Source organism: Dasypus novemcinctus, unplaced genomic scaffold, assembly GCF_030445035.2.
Source record: "Dasypus novemcinctus isolate mDasNov1 unplaced genomic scaffold, mDasNov1.1.hap2 scaffold_285, whole genome shotgun sequence".
In the NCBI taxonomy this organism is placed as follows: domain Eukaryota; kingdom Metazoa; phylum Chordata; class Mammalia; order Cingulata; family Dasypodidae; genus Dasypus; species Dasypus novemcinctus.
In genome coordinates this window covers 131,943-153,636 of record NW_026688250.1, presented here as the reverse complement: position 1 = coordinate 153,636, position 21,694 = coordinate 131,943, and the positions used below count along the sequence as shown (strand labels likewise).

Below are 21,694 nucleotides of genomic sequence, written 5' to 3'. Positions count from 1 at the left end.
CAGCGCCTGGTGCGGGCACTCTCCAGGCATTACTGGAAAAGCGCGTGGTCGTCACCGCCCCGTCCACACCAGGCCTGGACTGAGGGCGCCCGTTTACACTGCCATTCTCCATCACCCCTGCGCAGGGAGTAAGGAGCGTGAGCCGGCGCCAACGAGCCAGCAGCCTCGCTGGCACCTCCGGAGATGCTGGAACAAAGGGATTAAAGAAGAGGCTCGTTTCCTCTGTGTTTATTACCCATATAAAAAATGTTAAAAAAAAAAAAAAAAAGCAAACGTGTTCTCAGTTCTCCAGGAGCTCTCATCCCTCCCTCTTGCCCACCCAACTCCTGACCCATCTCCTCGGGCCAGTTCCAAACCGACTCTGTTCACTGCTGTTTTCACAGAAAACACCCAGGGCCAGGCTGCGGGGAGGAGGGTGCGGGGAGAGTGCCAGCTCCCCGGGCGGCCCAGGGGCAGGGCCGCAGGCTCCCAGCCCACGGCCTCGCCAGGTCACTGCCCACCTCCAAGGGCTGGAGAGCAGACGGGAGGGCCGCAGAGGCGCCCGGGCGCCGCGGGCCTGCGAGGAAGGGGAGGAGCCGGGGGCACCTGCCAGAAGGAGCCGCAGTTCTCCAGCTGGGAGGCGGGCAAGTCGGGGGGCACCGAGAGCCTCGCCCCTGTCGGCGGGTAACGTATCCCAGTGCTGGGAAACCACACAAAAGCCACAGACGCTGCGGACGGCCACGAGGGGGTGCCCAGACCACGGCGGCGGGGGTCATGCTACGGTCAAGAAACCACAAGATTCGGGAGCAGGACAGGCCCCTCGGGAGCGCATCTGTACTGGTCGCTCAACGAGGCCCAGGCCGGCCTGCTGGTGCGACCTGCGGCGCAGCGGGCGGCAGGGCACCACGAAGGAGAAGGCAAGGGCGGGAGCTGCTCCAGGGCTCTCGGAATCGAGGGCGAGGCGGGGACGGGACGGATGTGCAGAAACAGCACCAGCCAGGCCTCCTGTCCAGCAGTCCTCAGGCGAGGGGGGCTCCAGGGGGCACCTGGAGGGAGCAGGTCGGCGTCTGAGGGCGTCTCTGACAGACGCTGGATCTGAAGAAAGCACGCTGGGTGCACGTGTGATGAGTCGCCCTTCCGAACCCCGACGGGAGGGGGCAGGCGAGGCGCGCGCCTGCTGGCTCGGGCTGCCGGGGGCGCAGGGCCGCTGGCCCGGCCTGGAGGCTCACAGGGGAGGCCCGTTGACGCCAGGGTGGTAGAAGGCACAGAAGTCCTCGTATCGACAGTGGCCCTTCTTGGCAAAGTGTCGGCAGACAGGGCGGTCGGATTTGTCTGTGAACAAGTGGAAACCGGGCAGTTTAGAACTCGAGAAGGGAACGCAAGGTACAGGTGGGGAGGGAGGCCGGCTGTCCTACCCGCCCCGTTCCCCGGGACCGGGGGCTGTTGTCTTCACGAGAAGAAAGGTCCAGGGCCTCTCACTGCCGCAAGAAAGGTGGCCACCCGAGGCGGGGCATCACGGCACGCGGGGAACCCGGCTGTTCTGGCAGCGATGGGTATTAAGTGTGCACAGGCTTAAGCAATGAGCCTTAGGTAGCAGATGTGGCTTAAGCCCTTGGGCGCCCGCCTCCCACATGGGCGGTCCCGGGTTCAGTTCCCAGCGCCTCCTAAAGATGAGCAAGACAGCGAGCTGATGCGACGGGTTGGCACGGCGAGCTAACACAAGATGATGCAATGAGACAACCAACAGAGAGATGCAAAGAGGAAACAGGAGAGACACAATAAGCAAGGAGTGGAGATGGCTCAAGCCATCAGGCACTTCCATGAGGTCCCAGGTTCGGTTCCCAGTGCCTCCTAAAAAAGAAGACAAGCACACAGAGTAGACACCAAGCACAAATGAGGTGGTGGTGGTGGTGGAGAAAAATAAATAAAATAAATGTAAAAAAAAAAGGCACTCACCCTCTACAACCGGGGGTCCATCCTTAGGCGGGCAGGCGTTCTTGATGAGAGACCAGCTCTTGAGCCGCCGAGGGTTCCTCTGTTCTTCGTGAAAGCCTCCTCTGGAGGGACCCCCACGGCCTGGCCCCGGAAAAGGGGGTTCAGCATTGGCTCCCCACCAGCCACGACCATACGGGCCAGACCTGGGACCTGGGCCTCCCCGCACTGGGCCCCCACCCCGGGGAGGAGGTGGGAGGCTCAGCAGAGGTGGGATCACTGGCCCCCTGGATCCCGGAGGGCCTCTGTGAAGTGCTGCAGAGAGAGAGACGTGCAAGTCCGTCAACAGAGAGCACAATTCCAGTACCCTGCTTGGCGCCACCCTCCCCCCTCCTCCCCTACCCTGACTTCTAGCACCACTGGCTGGCTTTCGAACGTCGCACACATGGAGCCACGCAGCCTGCATTTTTTGTATGGCTTCTTTCACTCAGCGTTGTTTGTGATGCATCCAAGTTGACTGTAGCAGTTCATTCACTTTCACTGCAGTGTAGAATCCCATTGCACGTGCATACAATAAATTAATCCATCAGTAGTTTGTTCATTTTCACTGAGGTATAGGATCCCACTGCATGCGTATACAATTTACTAATCCATCAGTGGTTCGTTCCTTTTCACTGCAGTGTAGGATTGCACTACACGTGTATACAACTCATTAATCTATCAGTGGTTCATTCGTTTTCACTGCAGTGTAGGCTCTCACTGCACATGTATACGATTTATTGATTCATCAGTGGTTCATTCATTTTCACTGTGGTGCAGGATCCCACTGCATGTGTATACAATTTATTAATCCGTCAGTGGTTCGTTCACTTTCCCAGTGGTGTAGGATCCCACTGCACATGTATATGACAATTTATTAATCCATCGGTGGTTCATTCATTTTCATTGCCGTGTAGGATCCCACTGCACGTGTACACAATTTATTAATTCATCGGTGGCTCATTCATTTTCATTGCGGCGTAGGATCCCACTGCACGTGTATACAACATTTTATTAATCCATCAGTGGTTCATTCATTTTCCGCAGTATAGGATCCTGTTGCGGGCATATACAATTTACTAATTCATCAATAACTCATTCATTTTCACTGTGGAGTAGTACACTGCTGTATGCATATGTGACAATTTATTAATGCTCAGTAGTTCATTTTCATTGTGGTGTAGTATTCCACATATACAACAATTTATCAATCCATTCTACTGGTGAGACATGTGGGTGGTTTCCAGTTTGGGGCTATAACAAGAAATACTGTAATCAACATTTTTATGTGTGCCTCCATACACATATATATGCTTTTCTATGGACTATATATGTATTAGAGGAATTGCCAGGTTATAGAGCATATGTATGCTTAAGTTTAACAAATAATGTCAAACGCTTTTAATTTCAGACTGATTACGTAAACTTACACTCCCGCCAGCAGTTGTTTCATATCTTTGACAAAACTTGGTATTGTCAATCTGTTTCATTTTAGCCACTCTGGTGAGTATGAAAAATGGTGTTTTTAACCTGCATTGATCTGGTGACTAATGGTGTTCACACGTTTATCAGACATTTGGTTCTTCTCTTTAAGGAGGTGGCTGTTTTGATTTTCTCCTCTTTCTCTAACTAGTTGTCTGGAAGAGTTCTTTATATAGTCTTTATATAGTCTATTCCCTTTTAAATTCTTAGGGTGTTATTTAATGAATACAAGTTAGTATCTGCCAACGTAATTTATCAATCATCCCTTTACAGCTAATTTGTGTGCATCTCGTCTTTTTAAGAACTCTTTTCTACTCCAAGATGGTGAAAATACGGTTAAATTCTACAAGTATTCTTTTACCTTTCATAGTTTGCCCTATAACCCACCTGGAATTGGTTTTTGTGTCTGGTATCAGTAGAAGGTCAAGGGCCATTTTTTCCCACATGAATAACCAACTGATTGAACCATCTGCTGGAAAGACTGCTCTTTCCGCGCCTCCGTCATAAATGAAGCGTGCCACGTGCTGCTCTGTGGACTCCGTGTCTACAAGGTGCTAGCACCACGCTGCCGTGATTACTGAAGCCTCACAAGTCTTGAGGTCAGAGCAAGTCCTCCCACTTTTCTCTTCAGGATGGCCTTGGCAGCCTCTCACTCTTGACTCTGCATTTCCACATAAAAAACGTAGAATGTTTATTTCCGTGCAAGAGACGTTAAGAATTCTAAGAATGTGCTGAATCTACACGTTTACTTGGGAAGAGCTGGCGCTGCTACAAGCACTCTTCTAACCGGGATGCACAGCGCGTCTCACCTTCCGGGTCTAAGTCCCTCCTGGATCCGCGCCCTCCCTCGCTCCCCTCTGCAGGGCGGGATCAGGGGCCCTTCCTTCTCACCTGCTTTGGGGTCGCCCGGCTTTCCGTTGACCATGGGCGGAGCGCCCAGAAGGCTGGGTGGTCCTGAGAGCAGACATGAAAATACAGTCATCGCAAGGGGCTAAAGGAGGCAGGGCCTGCTCTTCCGTGTTCTCCTTCCGGACACATTCCTCAGTCCACCTGGTAAAGCCAGGTAGACGCTCGGCAGGGCTGCACAGCGCTCACCATCTGCCTGCCCTCTCTGCAAAGCTTGTTTCAGGGTTGCAAAACGGGGAGACTCATCCCTGGGGAGGGATACTCACAGCTTTCTCATTCCCTAACAGCGCTGCCATCCCGCATCACAGCTGGCTCCAGAGGTCCAACTGCCACTCGCCGCAAACTGTCGGCCCATCAGGGAGTTCTCCCCTCCCAGCCCCGCTCTCCGCTCTCCCCTTCCCCGCGCAGTTTAGGGAAGGCCAAACTTCCACCGTCCCGTTCATCCACCGGCCACTCCACGAGCCCTCGCCCCGGCGCCCTGCGGCTGCACACCAGAGTTGCCCCCTCTCCTCCTGCCTCCCCCGAAGGCGCCGGGGCCCTCCTCCGCGGGGTCCCCCCGGCCCGCCCCGCGCCGACAGGCGGCGCCCCGCCCCGGGCCTCACCCGCGGGCCCGCCGTGCTCGCGCCCCGCCTCGGCCCGCGCGGGCTGCGGCGGCGGAGGCTGCTCCTGCTTCCTGCGCCTCGGCATCGTGGCTGCGGCGATGGCGGCGGCGGGGAGGGGCGGCGCTGCTTCCGCTTCCGGGCGGCGGGCGGCGGGCGGCCGTGCTCCCGGCAGGCCGCGGGGCTGCGCGGGCCCGTCCCCACGCAGGCGGCGGCCGCGGGCCCGCGTGCGCCGGGACCCGCACGGCCCTTCCGCGGGGCCGGCCGCCCGCCGCCCGCCACTTCCGGCGCCTGTTGCTATGGCAGCCGGGGGCGCCGCGCAGCCCGCGGGCCCGGGAACCCTCCGCGGCGCCGCCCCGCCCACGGCCCCGCGGCCCCGCGGCCCCTCAGCGCCCGGCGGCCTCACGACCCCTGACCGCCCCTCACGACCCCTGACCGCCCCTTCAGACCCCTCACGGGGCCTCACGACCCCTGACCGCCCCTCACGACCCCTGACCGCCCCTTCAGACCCCTCACGGGGCCTCACGACCCCTGACCGCCCCCCACGACCCGACGCCCCTCACGACCCCTCACTGCCCCTCGCGGGCCCTCACGACCCCTCACGACTCCTGACGGGCCCTCCGCGCCCGGCGGCCTCACGACCCCTCCCCACCCCTGACGCCCCGCGCGGGCCCCCCGCCCCTCGGCGCGGCGCCGGCCCCTCCCGGCGCGAGGCGGGCATGACACGCGGCGCCTCCCCCGGCCGCGAGGGGGCAGGGCCCGTGACGCCGCCGCCGCGGGCCGCCCACGCGCGCCGCCCCCCGCCGCCCGGGCCCCGGCCCCGCGCCCCCCGCGCCCCGGCCGTGACGTCGCTCGCCCCGCCCCGCGGCCTGCGCGGGGGCCGGGGAGGCAGTTGCGGCGGCGGGCGCTCGGGGCGGGCCATGCCGCGGAAGAAGCCCTTCAGCGCCAAGCAGAAGAAGAAGCAGCTGCAGGACAAGCGCGAGCGGAAGCGGGGTGCGTGCGGGCCGCGCCTCCGCACCTCGGGGGGCCGCCGCGGGCGCGGGGGCGCGCGGCGTCGGCGCGGGCGGGACCCCCGGCCCCAGCGGCGGCCGCGAGGGGCGGGCGTGGGCCCCGCAGCGCCGCCCGCAGCGGGACGAGGCCCCGCGCACCTCCGGCGGCGCCGAGCGGCGGGCGGGCGGGCGGGGGCCCGGGGCCGCGGGGGCGCTCACGGCCCGCCCCGCAGGCCTCCAGGATGGGCTGCGCTCCAGCTCCAACAGCCGCAGCGGGAGCCGGGAGCGGCGGGAGGAGCAGACCGACACGTCGGACGGGGAGGCGGTGACCCAGCACGTCCGCAGGCTCAACCAGCAGCCGGCGCAGGGCCCGGGCCCGCGCGGCTACGACCCCAACCGGTGAGGGCGGCCGCCCGGAAGCCCGCCAGGGCGCGCGCGGGTGGGCGAGGGCCCCTGCCGGGGGCGGGAGTTGGGCTGCCAGGAGGCCCGGGAAGGTGCGGCTCGGGCGGCCGGGGGGGCGCTGGCTCGCCGGAGGCCCGCCGGGGGAGGGCGCTGCAGCGGCCGGGGCGAGGCGCGCGCCCCGCGCAGCGGTGCCTGCCTCTGTGCTCCCAGGTACCGGCTGCATTTCGAGCGGGACAGCCGGGAGGAGGTGGAGAGGAGAAAGAAGGCCGCGCGCGAGCAGGTGCTGCAGCCGGTGGGCGCCGAGGCGCTGGAGCTGGACATCAGGGCCGTCTACCAGCCCGGCTCGGGTGAGTGGGCGCGCAGCGCGGCCTTCGGACGGTGAGCGCGGGCTGCCGAGCCCCAGAACCAGCCCCCACCGCCGGGACTTGCCTTCCCAGTCCTGGACTTCCCCCGCCGCCCGCCCTGGAGCTACGAGATGTCCAAGGAGCAGCTGATGAGCCAGGAGGAGCGGAGCTTCCAGGAGTACCTCGGCAAGATCCACGGCACGTACTCTTCCGAAAAGCTCAGCTACTTCGAGCACAACCTGGAGGTGAGGCTGGCGGCGATCCTGTTGGCAGCCGGGCCGGAGCGGCTCTGAGGTCGCATCCACCACCTCGGGGGCTGGGGCAGAGTGGCTCTGGGTCACCTTCTCCACCTTGGGGGGCCCAGGCAGAGCAGCTCTGGGGTCACCTTCTCTACCTCGGGGGCCCAGGCAGAGCGGCTCTGGGTCACCTTCTCCACCTCGGGGGCCGGGGCAGAGCGGCTCTGGGTCACCTTCTCCACCTCAGGGGGCCTGGGCAGAGCAGCTCTGGGTCACCTTCTCCACCTTGGGGGGCCGGGGCAGAGCAGCTCTGGGTCATCACCTTCTCCACCTCGGGGGCCGGGGCAGAGCGGCTCTGGGTCACCTTCTCCACCTCAGGGGGCCTGGGCAGAGCAGCTCTGGGTCACCTTCTCCACCTTGGGGGGCCGGGGCAGAGCAGCTCTGGGTCATCACCTTCTCCACCTCGGGGGGCCTGGGCAGAGCAGCTCTGGGTCACCTTCTCCACCTCGGGGGGCCTGGGCAGAGCAGCTCTGGGTCACCTTCTCCACCTTGGGGGGCCGGGGCAGAGCAGCTCTGGGTCATCACCTTCTCCACCTCGGGGGCCGGGGCAGAGCGGCTCTGGGGCCGTGTTTTCCCCCACCATCTTGTCTTTTCAGACGTGGCGGCAGCTGTGGCGGGTGTTGGAGATGTCTGACATTGTCCTGCTCATCACCGACATCCGACACCCGGTGAGTGCTGGGGGGGGGACGCGTTCGGTCCAGGCAGAGGCGGCGTCCACTTTCTTCCCAGAGTGCTCTGCCCCGCTGGTGCCTGCAGCCAGATGCTCGGTTCTTTAGCCACCTCTCGCGTAGCCCGTCACTCCTCTCCTCCACTTCCTTCTGCTGCCTCCCGGCTCCTAGGCCACCGTAGAGCCCCGGGGTTCTCTGGAGAGAGCTGGGAGCGTCCCGCTGCCCCTTCTTCCTTAGTTTCCGTAGCACTGCCAGCACCGCCACGCCGGTCGCCATGGAACTCAGCGTCACTTGAAGGTGAAGGTAGCGACGGGGGCCGTAGACCCGGGTGCTCGAATACCCGTGTGCAAATCCTGGTCCCTCTCCTGCACCATCATCCCCCAGCGGGAGAAAGGGGACCTGTACGGTCATTTAGGTCGGAGTCCTCGGCGACGTGCACTCGTGCAGCCTGCGTGCACCTGCACACACGTGCACGCCAACGCAAATCACTTGCACCCACACTAACGTAAACATGCAGGCCCTTGTGCACACGTGTGCACATTACCGCAAACATGTAGGCCCTTGTGTGCACACATGGGCTACCGAAACACGAAGGCCTTTCTGTGCACACACGCGTTCACACATACAGCTGCACGTGCATGAAAACCCGCCAGGCTCTGCTCCCGTCCTCTCTCTCGTCCCTGGTCATGGCCGTCACCTCGGCGTGTGGGGTGTTGCAGTTGTCCTGCTGGTTTTTGGGTGTCCTCTGTTGTCATTCACGACCTGCAGGAAGTCCCCCGAGTCTCTGACAGATTCCACTTGGCCTTCTTTTATCTTTCCTGCTCAGTTTGACAGCTCGCCGCCTTTGGGGTCTCGTCTCTGAGCTGGAGGCAGAGGAGCCTGGCTTGACCTCCGCTTGCTCCACCGCAGGTCGTGAATTTCCCGCCAGCGCTGTACGAGTACGTGACCGGCGAGCTCGGGCTGGCGCTGGTGCTGGTCCTGAACAAGGTGGACCTGGCGCCGCCGGCGCTCGCAGTGGCCTGGAAGCACTACTTCCTGCAGCACTACCCCCAGCTCCACGTCGTCCTCTTCACGTCCTTCCCCCGCGACCCCCGCGCCCCGCAGGACCCCGGCACCGGTGAGTGGGTGGGCAGCCAGGGAGAGCTGGGGCGGCCGCCCTCGGGCGGTGGGAGGCGGGGGTGGGGCCTGCCTGCCAGCCCTCTGCACCTCTACCTCAGTCTTGAAGAAGAGCCGGAAGCGGGGCCGAGGATGGACGCGGGCCCTGGGACCAGAGCAGCTGCTGAGAGCCTGTGAGGCCATCACCGCGGGGAAAGGTGCGCGTCCCTCGGGGGCCCACGAGGGGCCAGAGGGAGGGGCAGGGAGGGACAAGGGGGCGGCAGGTGGGTGGGGCTTCAGGGATTTGCCTTCAGAAACCCCGAGGCCACGGGCCAGACCCAGGCCGGGCTGGGCAGCGCCTCGGGCTGTGCGCAGCTGGGCACCGCGCCGCAGGGCTGCAGAGCGCCTCCTCCGCCTCCCCCGAGCAGTGGACCTGAGCAGCTGGCGGGAGAAGATGGCGCGGGATGTGGCCGGGGCCTGGGGAGACGGCTCTGGGGAGGAGGAGGAGGACGACGGGCTGGCCTTGCCGGCGGAGCTGCAGACCGACGCGGCGATGGAGCCGGCCGGCCCGGGCCGCGAGCGCTACAAGGACGGCGTGGTGACCATCGGCTGCGTGGGTAAGGAGGCCACGTGGCGCGGGAGCAGCGACGGGGTCCTGGGCGCAGGGACCCTCCACTCCGGGGGGGCTCAGGTCTGCCGGGGTGTGCCCTGGAGCGAGCTGCTCAGCCCCGCTGCGTCTCAGACCGTGATTAGCTGTTTGTTAGAGCTGTTGTTGGGGCACGGGAAACCACAGGGACAGTTCAGAGTACCACGGGCCCCCGGTTTTCCCTGTTAACGCCGTGCACCATCACGGTACCCTTGTTATGGCTGAAACGATATTACTGCAATAACCCCATTAACTCTAGTCGGTAGTCACGCTACAGCTCACCTTGTTGTGCAGTCCGTGTTTGCTTTTTATGTTTTTGTTTTCCCCCTCTCCCACGGCTTTTTTTTGGGTGCTGTTTGCTTTCTGTGTATATTTGCTGCACTTTCTTCTGTGTCTATTTTTATTTATCCGCCCCCCTTGCAGTGGCTTGCTGTCTGCTCTCTCCATTCGCTGAGCGCTCGTCTGCATTTTTGCTTGTCCCCCTTTTTTTATTTTTTAATGTTACATTAAAAAAATATGAGGTCCCCTTATTCCCACCACCCCCCCCACCCCCCTCCTCCCACAACCACCTCCTCCAACGTCATGGGACACGCACTGCACTCGGTGAGCACATCCCTGAGCACTGCTGCACCTCATGGTCAGTGGTCCACACCATAGCCCACACTCTCCCCCAGGCCACGCTGTGGGCCATGGGAGGACACACAGCGTCCAGTAACTGTCCCTGCAGCACCACCCAGGACAACTCCAAGTCCTGAAAATGCCCCACATCACATCTCTTCCTCCCCCTCCCCACCCCCAGCAGCCACCGTGGCCTCTTTCTCCACCTCAACGCCACATTTACGCCCATCACTCATCACGCCAATTCCAGAACAGAGCGTCAGCAAGTCCACTGCAGTCCACACTCCACTCCTCCACTCTGTGGACCCCGGGCTTGTCTCCCTTTTTGCTGCGTCACCTTGTGAGTCGCTCTCCATGGGGTGTGGGCCAGCCTGCCTTCACAAGGAGGCTCGGGACGAACCCAAGGCCTCCCGTTTGGTAGATGGGAGCCCAGCTGATTAAGCCACAGCTGCTCCCCCTGTTCTTGTTTTGTTTTTAATCTTGGCAGTATATATAATCTACAACTTCTTATAACCTTTTTGAAATATAAAATCCAGTGTTGTTAAATTACAGTCACAATGTTGTGCTACCATCACCACCATCTGTTAGTTATCAAAGCTTTTCTGTCACTCCAGTGAGAAACTCTGTACCAATTAAGTGTTAACTCCCCGTTCCCTGCCACCATCCTGTACTCGTTTCTGACTATGAGTTTGCATATTCTATTAATAATCATTTCATATCAGTGAGATCTTGGCAGTATTTGTTAGTTGCTTTCATTTTTTTTTAAAGATTTATTTATCTCTCCTCCTGCCCTCGTTGTCTGCTCTCTGTATCCATCCGGGAAACTGACTCTTTTCGTTGCATCATCTTGCTGCATCAGCTCTCTGTGTGTGAGGAACCATTCCTGGGCAGGCTGCACTTTTTTTCGCGCTGGGCCACTCTCCTTACGGGGCGGACTCCTTGCTCATGGGGCTCCCCTATGAGGGGACACCCCTGCGTGGTGCGGCACTCCTTGCGTGCATCAGCACTGCGCATGGGCCAGCTCCACACGGGTCAGGAGGCATGGGGTTTGAACCCTGGACCTCCCATGTGGTAGGCGGACACTCTATTTTTTGGGTCATATCGGCTTTCCAGTTGCTTCATTTTTGAACAAGGACTTTGGCATCTCATTACAAGAGCGGTGCGAGGATTCATGGAACGTGCCCGGCAAGCAGTGACAGTAGCGACAGGCAGGCGTCAGGAATTCTGCGCATTTGGTTCCGGAGTATCCCTATAAAAGCTAGTCATGCGAGGTTTGTGGTTTCTCAGCGCATATAAAAGTTATGCTTGTGCTGCACTGTAGTCTATTATACCTAAAAAGACAATGATCGTAGTTAAAATACACCTTATTGCTAAAAAACGCTAACTATCATCTCAGCCTTTAGCAAGTCCACATCAATTGACTCTTCCTTTCTTAAAAGATTTCTTGTAGCATGCGGTGCTATTGGATCATTTAACCACAGGACAACTACTTTCAGAGTTGGCGTTAGTCGTCTCAGACCCTCCCGCTGCTTTTTCACCGAGGCTGACGTAATATCAAGTCCTTTGTTGTCGTTCACCAAATTTCGCAGCATCTCCACCAGGAGTACGTTCCTTCTCAAGAAGCCACTTCCCTTGCTCATTCTTAAGAAGCACCTCCTCGTCCATTCAAGTTTTATGAGATTGCAGCAGTTCAGGCACGTCTTCAGGCTCCACTTCTAACTCCAGTTCTGGTGTGTGTCCACCACCCCTGCAGGTACTTCCTCCACTAAAGACTTAAGCCCTTGAAGCATCCATGAGGGTTGCAGTCAGCTCTTTCTAAACTCCTGTGAACGTTTAGGACTTCCTCCCGTGAATCGTGGATGTTGCAGTGGTTTTTTTTGTTGTGTTCTGCTTTTTTAAGAGGTACCAGGAATCGAACCAGGGACCTCATACATGAGAAGCAGGCGCTCAACCACTTGAGCTACACCTGCTCCCCACGAATGTTCTTACTAGCATCTAGACCTGTGACTCCTTTCCAGAGGTTTTCAGTTGGCATCAGAGGAATCACTGTACGTGTCAGCTGTAGCCTTACAGCGTGCATTTCTTACAGAGTAGGACTGGAGAGTCAAGCGGCTGCAGGACGGACGCTGAGGTAGCAGCTGGACACGTTCTTGCTGCAGGCTCGGCGGAGCTCCTGGTGGCCAGGGGCGTGCCAGTGAGCAGGAACACTGAAAGGAGCCTCTCCTGGAGCAGGAGGTCCCCACAGTGGGCTTCAGCTCTCCGTGTTGTAAGCAGGTGTGCCGTCATCAGGCTTTGTTGCCCCGTTTGTAGAGCTCAGGCAGAGGAGACGCAGCAGAATTCATGCGGGCCCTGGGGCTCTCGAGATGGGAAAGGAGCCCGGGCTTCAACCTGCAGTCACCAGCGCCCGTAGCTCCCAGCCACAGTCGGCCTGTCCCTTGAAGCCCTGGAGCGACGAGGTGACGTCTCTGGCTCTGAAGGGCCTGGGCGGCACCTTCAGTGGACGGCTGTCCAGCACCCCCTTCATCGGTCATCTTAGCTAGATCTTCTGGAAGACTTGCTGCAGCTCCTGCCCTGCTCTTGCGGCTTCACCTTGCACCTTCGTGTTAGGGAGACGACGTCCTTCCTTAGACCTCGTGAACCAGCCTCTGCCAGCCTCAGATGTTTCTCCTGCAGCCGCCTCGCCTCCCTCGGCCTGCACGGAGTGCAAGAGCGTTAGGGCTTGCTTGGGGTGAGGCTTTGGCTGAAGGGAATGTTGGGGCTGGCTTGATCTTCTGTCCAGACCAGAAAGCTTCCTCCACACCAGCAGTAAGGCTGTTTTGCTTTCTTATGATTCGTGTCTTCACTGGAGTAGCACTTTTAATTTCCTTCAAGAACTTTTCCTTTGTATTTGCAACTTTGATTTGGGGCAAGAGGTCCAGCTTTTTTGGCCTTTCTGGCTTTTGACACGCCTTCCCCGCTGAGTTCAATCAAGTCTAGCGTTTGATTTAGAAGGAAAGGCCTGCGACTCTTCTTTAACTTAGACGCTTAGAAGCCGCTGCGGGCTGTTAACTGGCCTAATTTCAGTGTTGCTGTGCCTCGGAAGGGGGCAGCCCGAGGAGAGGGAGTGAGACCGGACAGCTGGCCACTGGAGCAGCGAAGTTCACCCTCCTACATGGGTGCAGTCCACAGCGCCCCAGACGGTGACAAAGGAAGTCTGAGGCCACTGGTCCGACCCCACAGCGGGTGTGATAGCAGGGGAGCCAGTGGCAGCGGAGCACCTGCTGCTGGGAAAACGGTGCGGGAGGCCTGCCCGACGCAGGAGGGCACAGGCCTTCGGTTCATGCAATTGCGGTAAAGAGGAGCGCAGCAAAGCGGGGTGCCCGTGGTGCTGGCCCTGGGCGCGTTGTTGGCGCCTCCGGTGTCCGGTGTTGGTCTCAACAGCTCGGGCTTCTGCTCTCAGCAGAGTGAGTGTAAACTTAACCCTTCAGTCTCTTGCCAAGAGGTTCCTCAGCTACAAGCCTTGTCTCTGCTCCAAAGGGAGGAAGGAATACGTGATTGGGAGCCGAGCCCCTTTTCATTTTTTTAAAATTCCCCTCCCCTCTTGGGACTTGCTTGCTGTCTGCTCTCTGTGTCCATTTGCTGTGTGTTCTGTGTCTATATTTATTTCCCCTCCTCCTGTGGCTTGCTTGCTGTCTGCTCTGTGTCCACTTGCTGCGCGCTCTTCTGCATTGTTTTTGCTTGTCTCCCTTTTTGTTGCATCACCTTGCTGAGTCAGCCCTCCGTGGCGTCGGTGGCTCTCCGCAGCATGCGGGCGAGCCTGCCTTCACAAGGAGGCCAGGACGCAAACCCAGGGCCTCACGTGGTAGGCGGGAGCCCATCTGATTGAGCCACAGCTGCTTCCCTCCTTTTCATTTTGAGTGGGGTTCCCGGGAACCTTAGTTCTTGAGAAGGTGACGAGACCTTCGCAGAGTTGGGCGCCTGAGGTGGCACGGGAACCAGGAGGGGCCCAGCCCAGGGGAACTGGGGGGCGGGGGAGACCGCCGAGCGCCTTGGCAGCCCCTCGTCCTGGGGAAGAACGCCGGCTGCGGGCAGGCTGGGGCCCTTTCCAGTCGCATCCCCGGCCCTGCCCTGCCGCCAGCAGCCCCCTCCCCAGCTTGGCCGTGTGCAGGGTGGCGGCACTGGCCCCGAGGTGGGCTTTCTGTCCAGCTCTCTTCATGTGTCCGTTCCACAGGCCCTCACTGAGCACCTGCTGGGGGCCGGGGCAGGGGCCAGGGACCAGGGCCAGGAGCGGGGGGCCGGGGGCCGGGGGCCAGGGACCAGGGGCCAGGAGCGGGGGGCCGGGGGCCAGGGACCAGGGGCCAGGAGCGGGGGGCCGGGGGCCAGGGACCAGGCGCCAGGTGCAGGGGGCCAGGGGCCAGGGCTGGGGGCCGGGGGCCGTCCTGGGCCTGAGGGTGGCAGGAGAGCCCGGCCTCTATGAGCTGGTGTTCCGTGACCGGGCAGGCACGCTGCCTGAACTCAAGCATCTAAGGGCAGGGACTGAGGGCCGAGAGGGCCTGGGAGAGGAGGCTCTGCGGGGCGGGGCCGTGTGGGGAGCGGGCGGTCTCGAGCTCAGCAGCAGTGGCGGGGACTGGCATGGAGGGGGCCAGGGCCACGGCAGGGGGTCCCGTGGCTCGGCGAAGGCTTTGGGGTTTTATTCCACATATGGTAATTAGCCAGAAGGGCCGGGCAGGGTCTGATTTTCTCCTGTAGAAGCTTACTCTAGTATGCTTTATTAATACGTATCAAAGTCGACTTGTTTAAAAAAAATAGAATTTTTAGAAGTTTACCTGCCGAGTGAAGAGCAGATGGTAGGGGTGGACCCGGAAAGAGCAGAGAGCAGGTCTGCCGGGGAGGAGGGAGTTGCCTAGAGCAGGGGTGCAGGCGCGAGTGGTAGGACAGGTCCTTAAGGGGATGGCCGCTGGTGGCGCCTGGGGCATCAGAGAGGAGTGGGGAGGACCTGGCGCTCCTGTCCTGAGCAGCCGGGAGTGGACGGTGGGCTGCGGGTGGATGGGGGGCTGCGGGGGGGGGGGGGGCCGGAGCTGGCGCTGAGGAGCTTCTGAACGTTGGCTGGAGGTGCTGGTGCTGGGTCAGGCCGTGGGTGTGGCAGCCGGAGCCTGCGCGAGGCCAGGCCTGGAGCCGTGAGTTTAGGAGGCCCTTGGTGTAGAAATGGTATTTAAAGCCGTGGGACTGGCCGCCATGCGGGATGGGGGTCGGAGCAGGGAAGGACGAGGGCTGGGCCCGGAGCGCGCACACGTTGGGAGGTTGGGAGCCGAGAGGGGCCCGGTCAGAAGAGGAAAGTGAGGAGGAGAGGGGGGCCAGCTGGGGCGCCTTGCCGGCAGGGGGCAAGAAGAACAAGGCTTGGCCCCCAGGCTCGACCCTCAGGCTTGAGCCATTGGCTTGGCCCGTGGCCTTGGCCTGCAGGCTTGACCCAAGGCCTTGACCTGTGGGCTTGCCCTGCAGCCTTGACCTGCAGGCTTGACCCCTGGCCTTGACCCTCAGGCTTGGCCTGTGGCCTTGGCCTGCAAGCTTGACCTGCAGTCTTGACCCGTGGCTTTGTCCCACGGCCTTGACCCACAGGCATGGCCCCCAGGCTTGACCTGTGGCCTTGACTCAAGACCTTGACCCACAGGCGTGGCCCCCAGGCTTGACCCGTGGCCTTGACCTGCAGCCTTGACCCGTGGCCTTGGCCCACAGCGTCAACCTGCAGCCTGGGCAGTGAAGATCGATGGTCGGTGGGCGGGGTGGGGGCCGGGGGAAGGGGTCCCATCCTGGCCTCGCGGACGCCTGTGTGAGGGGCCAGGCCAGTCGCTGCGTATGCGTGGGGCCCTGGTGTAGAGTTCAGAGGCAGCAGAGGCGACTGCGGGCCTCGGGTGTGGGCCTCGGGTGCCGAGTGGTAAACTGCAGGGAAAAGCAGGAAGGCCGGAAGTGGACTGTGCTTGGGCAGGGGCTGGTGGGGCCGGGAGCAGGTGACTCCCAGGCCAGGCTGCTGCGGGCACTCGCAGGTCTTAGTGCGCACGGTACCTCACCGCGCCGGGGCGGTGGCGGGAAGCACAGGTCCTTTGAGGAGCGTCACTGTGCAGTCGTACAGCACAGGGCTGAGCGCCTGCTCCCCAAGGCCAGGGAAACCGCGTGTGGGCTGGCAAAGGAGGGCCCGTTCCTCCCCGCGCCTCCCCCTCGCACCCCTCCCCTCTACCCCTTTCTCTCCCCGTCCTCCTGCCCCTTCCCTCCCCCTTCCTTCCCCCTTTCTTTTCCCTTCCCTCTCCTGCCTGTCCTTGTCCGTTTGTCTCTCCTAGTCTGCTGGGTCTGTCTCCACCTCCCGAAGACGACGCCGAGGACAGGACCGCCCTGCCCGCGGAGGGGAGGGGTGGGGCTGCTGGTGGCTTGCTGGCAGGGGGGCGGGGGCGCTACCTAGGGCTCGGGGGCCTTTCCGGGGGCCGGATGCAGTCCGTAGTCCGCACTCCCCGCCCCCCCGCGCTCCCCCCACCACCCCACCACGGTGTGCACCGCCCTCCGGCCTCTTGCCCCTCCTGCCCCTCCGCGAGTGGGGCGTGCGCTGAGCGCCGCGTCTCCGGGTGGGACGGCGGGGGCGGGGCGGGTCGAGAGGCCGAGCGAGCGCGGGTGGGCAGCCGGGGGGCGGGCGGGCAGCCGAGGGGGCGGGCGCACTGGCGGGGTTTGCGGGGTGCGCGCGGCAGGACCGCGCTGAGGCCGCGTGTGCTCCCGTGCGCCGAGGAGAGGCCCCCAGGCCCGCCCGCCGGGGAGGACGGAGAGGACGCGAGCGCGTGTCCGCGGTTCCCGCCCTGCGCAGGTTTCCCCAACGTGGGAAAGTCCTCGCTGATCAACGGGCTGGTGGGGCGGAAGGTGGTGAGCGTCTCCAGGACCCCCGGCCACACCCGCTACTTCCAGACCCACTTCCTCAGCCCCGCCGTGAGGCTGTGCGACTGCCCCGGCCTGGTCTTCCCCTCGCTGCTCCCCAGGCAGCTGCAGGTACGGTGCGGGGGCCGGGCGAGCTGCGGGGGCGGGGACGGCGGCGGGGCGGGGGAGGCGGGAGGGGCCGGCGGCACCGCAGCCACGGCCGCGCCCTCCGCAGGTCCTGGCGGGCGTCTGCCCCATCGCCCAGCTCCAGGAGCCGTACACGGCCGTGGGCTACCTGGCCTCGCGCGTCCCCGTGCAGGCCCTGCTGCACCTGCGGCACCCGGAGGCCGAGGACCCCTCGGCCGAGCACCCCTGGTGCGCCTGGGACGTCTGCGAAGGTGGGCGCCGCTGCACCCCCGGTTCAGTGCCCTGCCCGCAGCCCCGTCCTCACCTCATCCGGGCCTGCTCCTCTGCCCTTGCACTGCCGCCCACTCGCTCTCTGTGGCCTGGAACGTTCTGGAGAACGGGGAGGGCTGGGGTCTCCGGCGGGTGCCCGGGCCTGCTCACCGTCTGCTGTCCGTCTGCTGTCCTCCAGCCTGGGCGGAGAAGCGGGGCTACAAGACGGCCAAGGCGGCGCGCAACGACGTGTACAGGGCAGCCAACAGCCTGCTGCGGCTGGCGGTGGACGGGCGCCTCAGCCTCTGCTTCCACCCCCCGGGCTACAGCGCGCACCGAGGTCAGAGCCCCGCGGCCCCCGCTGCCCCCTGCAGGGGGGGGACGGGGGGGGGGGGGCGTGAGGCGGGGGCGGGCGCCTCAGCCCGTGCTTCCACCCCCCAGGCTTGCGCACACCGAGGTCAGAGCCCCGCGGCCCCCTGCGGGGTGGGGAGGGGACGGGGGGCGTGAGGCGGGGGTGGGCGCCTCAGCCCGTGCTTCCACCCCCCCCCCCCAGTACAGCGCGCACCGAGGTCAGAGCCAGTGCTGCGGGGCCGGGGAGGTGGGGTGCGGGGACCGGGATGGGGACGGGGTGGGAGGCCCCGAGAGCGCATCCGTGGCCCCCGCGCGGCCGGCTCTGCGCCTTAGCGCCGGAGTTGGTGCCGTGGGGCTGGGCTGACAGCACGGGGCTGTCAGGACGCCCGGGGTCGCTGGGTGCTGCTGTGGGGGGGGGGGCTCGGCCCCGCCCCGGCGCTGAGCTGACGCCGCCCCCTGCCCAGGCGCCTGGGAGGCGCACCCGGAGACGGCGGAGCTGGTGGTGCTGCAGGGCAGGGCGGGGCCGGCGGGCCCCGAGGACGAGGACGACGACGAGCTGAGCAGCTCCTGCGAGGAGGAGGGCGAGGAGGACCGCGACGCCGACGAGGAGGGCGAGGGCGACGAGGACGGCCCGGCGGGCGCCAGCCTGCCCGCGCGCAACCCCTACGCGCTGCTGGGGGAGGACGAGTGCTGAGCTCGCCCTGCCCCGCCCCGCTGTGAATAAAGGTCTTCTGCTTTGTAGCCCTCCGGTGCCTGGGGCGGGGGCTTCTCCGTGTCCTTGGCTCGACCCCGTGGCTCGGGGGTCGCTCGGTGGGTTGAGGCTTCTCACCTGCTCCCCGTCTGCGCCTCAGAAGCCCCTTTTCGAGATGGATGGGAGGTCCGTCCGCCGACCACCGGGCCAGTCCTCGGGGTGCCCCTCTGGTCTCCCCTCCCCTCTGGGGTCTCCCCTCCCCTCCGGGGTCTCCCCTCCCTTCTAGGGTGTCCCCTCTGGTCTCCTCTCTCCTCTGGGGTCTCCGCTCCCCTCTGCGGTGCCCCCTCTGGGGCGTCCCCTCTTCCCTGGTCTGCCGGGGCTCCCAGGCAGGAGGAGGCGGCTGAGCTGATGCTCCGGTGATTGCTGAGCTCGGCACATGCTCCCCGGGGTCGCGCACAGGACTTGGCTGCAAGGACAGCCCTGCCCCCGGCACCGGGCACGCGGGTTAGGGAGGGTGGGCCGTGTGCCCAGTCCCCGGGCGGTGTGTGTCTAGAGCTCCCTGGCACAGGCTAAAGGCCTGTGAAAACGGCAGTGTCTCGTGTAGCAGCAGAGCGGCTCCCAGGTGCATCCTGGGGCTCCCCACCTGGGCCCCCACGGGGAGGACGATGGGCCCTGGCTGCAGCCGAGCAGATGCCGGGGCAGGGTCCCAGCTAGGTGGTGGCAGGGCCTCGTCCTCCCTGTCGAGCAAGCGGCTGCCCTGCCGCTGAGTGGCTCGGCAGGCGCTGGGAAGCAGAGCTCGACGGTGGCCCGAGGGTCGGGGTGTGGGGAGCCCCGCGTCCTTCTGCAGAGCCCCCACCCGTTCCCTGACCCATCCGACCGCCAGCCAAGGGGCAGAGGAGCTGCGTGGGGCCGCACGGCCTTAGGCCGCCCCAGGTTGCCCTGGGGCCCTGCGGGAGCAGAAGATACAACCAGGGGGGCACCACCTGTCCCCGCCCCCTGCGAGGGAGAGGGTCTCAGGGCCGCTCGGGCGCAGTGGGCTCAGGCCTCCAGGTGGAGAGGCACGATGCTGCCCGTGTCGCCCGTGTCCCCACCGCAGTGCCCAGAGTGTCACCAGAGGCGTTTGTGGAAGCAGGGGCGGGGTCCCGGAGCTGGAAGGGCGACTGCACCCCCGAGGAGCTGGAGGGTGCCCAGGCGGAGGCGCCTGCGGGGGGCAGCTGCAGTCCCCGAGGAGCTGGGGGGAGGGCGTCCAGGGGGAGGCACCTGCGGGGGGGCAGCTGCAGTCCCCGAGGAGCTGGGGGGAGGGCGTCCAGGGGGAGGCGCCTGCGGGGGGCAGCTGCAGTCCCCGAGGAGCTGGGGGGAGGGCGTCCAGGGGGAGGCGCCTGCGGGGGGCAGCTGCAGCCCCCGAGGAGCTGGGGGGAGGGCGTCCAGGGGGAGGCGCCTGAGGGGGGCAGCTGCAGTCCCCGAGGAGCTGGGGGGAGGGCGTCCAGGGGGAGGCGCGGGGGGGGGGGCAGCTGCAGCCCCGAGGAGCTGGGGGGAGGTGCTGCTCCTCCCAGTGTGCCCTGGGTTCTAGTCCTGACCCTGGAACAAAGTACTGTGTGCATTTTTTCTTTTCCTACGATCATGTACACCAACAAAAATTGGGAATTGTGTTGAATTATGGGACAAAAAAGTTGAATATTCAGGACATAAAGCCAGAAGGAAGTCGTGGCCTTGTGGCGCGGCACACACCAGTGACGTGTTGTACGACACGCAGCAGCGCAGAGCCCCGCAGCGCCCGAGGGCACGGGCCTGTCCCCGGGGAGCTCTCCTGGTGAACTGAGGGTGGCGTGAACTCGAGCAGCTACGGTCACTGGTCGTGGTTGGTGACAAAGAGGCCCACAGTGGAACTCACGAGTGGGAAATGGGGACAGGGGGGTGGTACTGGGCCCCGGGTAGGAGGGACGCTGCTTGCCGGGCAAGCTGTGCGTCCATGGGAAGGAGCTGCTGCGGGGACGTCTCGGGGCAGCCAGGCCGGCGTCCTGCAGGAGGTCCGCACCAGGGCCTGGGGGCTGCGCAGGGGAGCTGGGCGCAGGAGCCAAGGCCGAGGCACAGGCCCGTGGCGGCCAGGGGGTGGGGGCATTTCCTGGGAGCCTGGAGCAAGGGGGTGGGGGGAGGCTGGAGCGGGGCCAGAGCAGCCCCGGGGGCCTCCCCAGCTGGGATGGGACTTGAGGCCCCATCACCCTCGAGACCTCTGCAGAGCCCCTCCCAGGGGAGAATGCAGCCAAGGGCATGATGGGCAGAGGGCAAGGGGGGGCGCGGCCCCAAGGGGTGGCAGACCGTGCGGTGGGCAGGTTTTGGTAGTGGCTTGGCTGTGGGAGTCACAGTTCACCTCTTTTTCCTTTCTTTTTTAAGACTTATTTAACCGAGCCCGGGACCTCCCGAGTGGGAGGGAGGCACCAGACACTCGAGCCACCTCCAGTCCCTGCTCGTTGTGTCTCATTGCATTTTCCTTGTGTCTCTGTGGCTTCATCTTGTTGCGTCAGCTCGCTGTCCTGCTCTTCTTCAGGAGGCACCGGAACGGGGACCTCCCCAGTGGGAGGCGCCCCCCGGGCTTGAGCCCCGCCCACCGCCCTCGCTGTGTTTCTGGCTCGGGGGCGGCTGGGCTGTGTTGTGGGGCCCTCTGCTGAGGTGGGGTCTGTGCACGTGGAGGGGCCGTCTGCGATGGCCATTTGGGGTCCACGCAGGGGGAAGGAGAGTGACAGTCTCCACAGGGCAGCCCAGGGGAGGTGCCGGCGCCGAGGGGGAGGAAGGAAGGGCGCGGCGGGGGCCAAGAGGTGAAGAAGAGCTGAATGTCTTGGTGGACCAGAGGCGGGTGTCAGGAGCGAGGAGGAGTCTGGGAGGAGGAAGCGGGGCGTGGAGGTGAAGCAGAATGTTTTAGGACGTACTGCATTTGAACCCAGGACCTCACACACGGGAAGCAGGCGCTCAACCTCGGAGCTCCCCCGCTCCCCCAGGCGTGCTTTCCAGAAGCTGGGCTGAGGGCGCAGTGAAAGAAAGCAGAGTGGGGTGGAACGGGCGGGAAAGCGGAGCTCGGTGCTGGTCTCGGCGTTTTACTTGCCGCTGGGTCGAGGACCGAGGAGGAGGCGCTCTTGGAAAGCCGGAGGCGGGTGCTCGCCCTGGGAGCCAGGCGGCGCCGGGACCCAGGGGGGCGCCGGGGGCCTCCATCCGTGCAGGAGACGGTGCCGCCCGCAGCCGCGCCGCGAAGTGCCTCTGTGTCGGCGCTAGCGTGAGGGAAACTGTAACAGCAGCGAGAGGAATTAACAAAGTAACTTCCAGGGAGAGTCGCCCTTCACCCGCGGGGCCGGAGCAGCCGGCGAGGAGCCTGCGCCGCCCTCTGCCGGTGGCCGGCGTC

The 21,694-nt window shown here is 63.7% G+C and overlaps 2 protein-coding genes across 2 annotated transcripts; one reads left to right on the top strand and one right to left on the bottom strand.

Annotated features, from left to right (window-relative positions):
• Nucleotides 1-213: 213 nt before the first annotated feature.
• Nucleotides 214-5,110, bottom strand: LOC131277679 (proline-rich protein 3). The gene is made up of 4 exons (XM_058292772.2): nucleotides 4,941-5,110; nucleotides 4,324-4,386; nucleotides 1,936-2,055; nucleotides 214-1,311 (listed from the first exon to the last, which is right to left on the bottom strand). Exons 1-4 carry the CDS (start codon nucleotides 5,023-5,025, stop codon nucleotides 1,205-1,207), a joined length of 375 nt encoding a protein of 124 aa, XP_058148755.1. The 5' UTR covers nucleotides 5,026-5,110; the 3' UTR covers nucleotides 214-1,204.
• Nucleotides 5,111-5,221: 111 nt separating this feature from the next.
• GNL1 (G protein nucleolar 1 (putative)) lies at nucleotides 5,222-18,353 on the top strand. The gene is made up of 12 exons (XM_058292771.1): nucleotides 5,222-5,930; nucleotides 6,160-6,325; nucleotides 6,539-6,675; nucleotides 6,766-6,917; nucleotides 7,565-7,636; nucleotides 8,546-8,753; nucleotides 8,854-8,949; nucleotides 9,160-9,348; nucleotides 16,819-16,997; nucleotides 17,101-17,263; nucleotides 17,461-17,601; nucleotides 18,077-18,353. The coding sequence occupies exons 1-12, from the start codon at nucleotides 5,237-5,239 to the stop codon at nucleotides 18,304-18,306; spliced, it is 2,427 nt and encodes an 808-aa protein (XP_058148754.1). The 5' UTR covers nucleotides 5,222-5,236; the 3' UTR covers nucleotides 18,307-18,353.
• The last annotated feature ends 3,341 nt before the right edge of the window (nucleotides 18,354-21,694 follow it).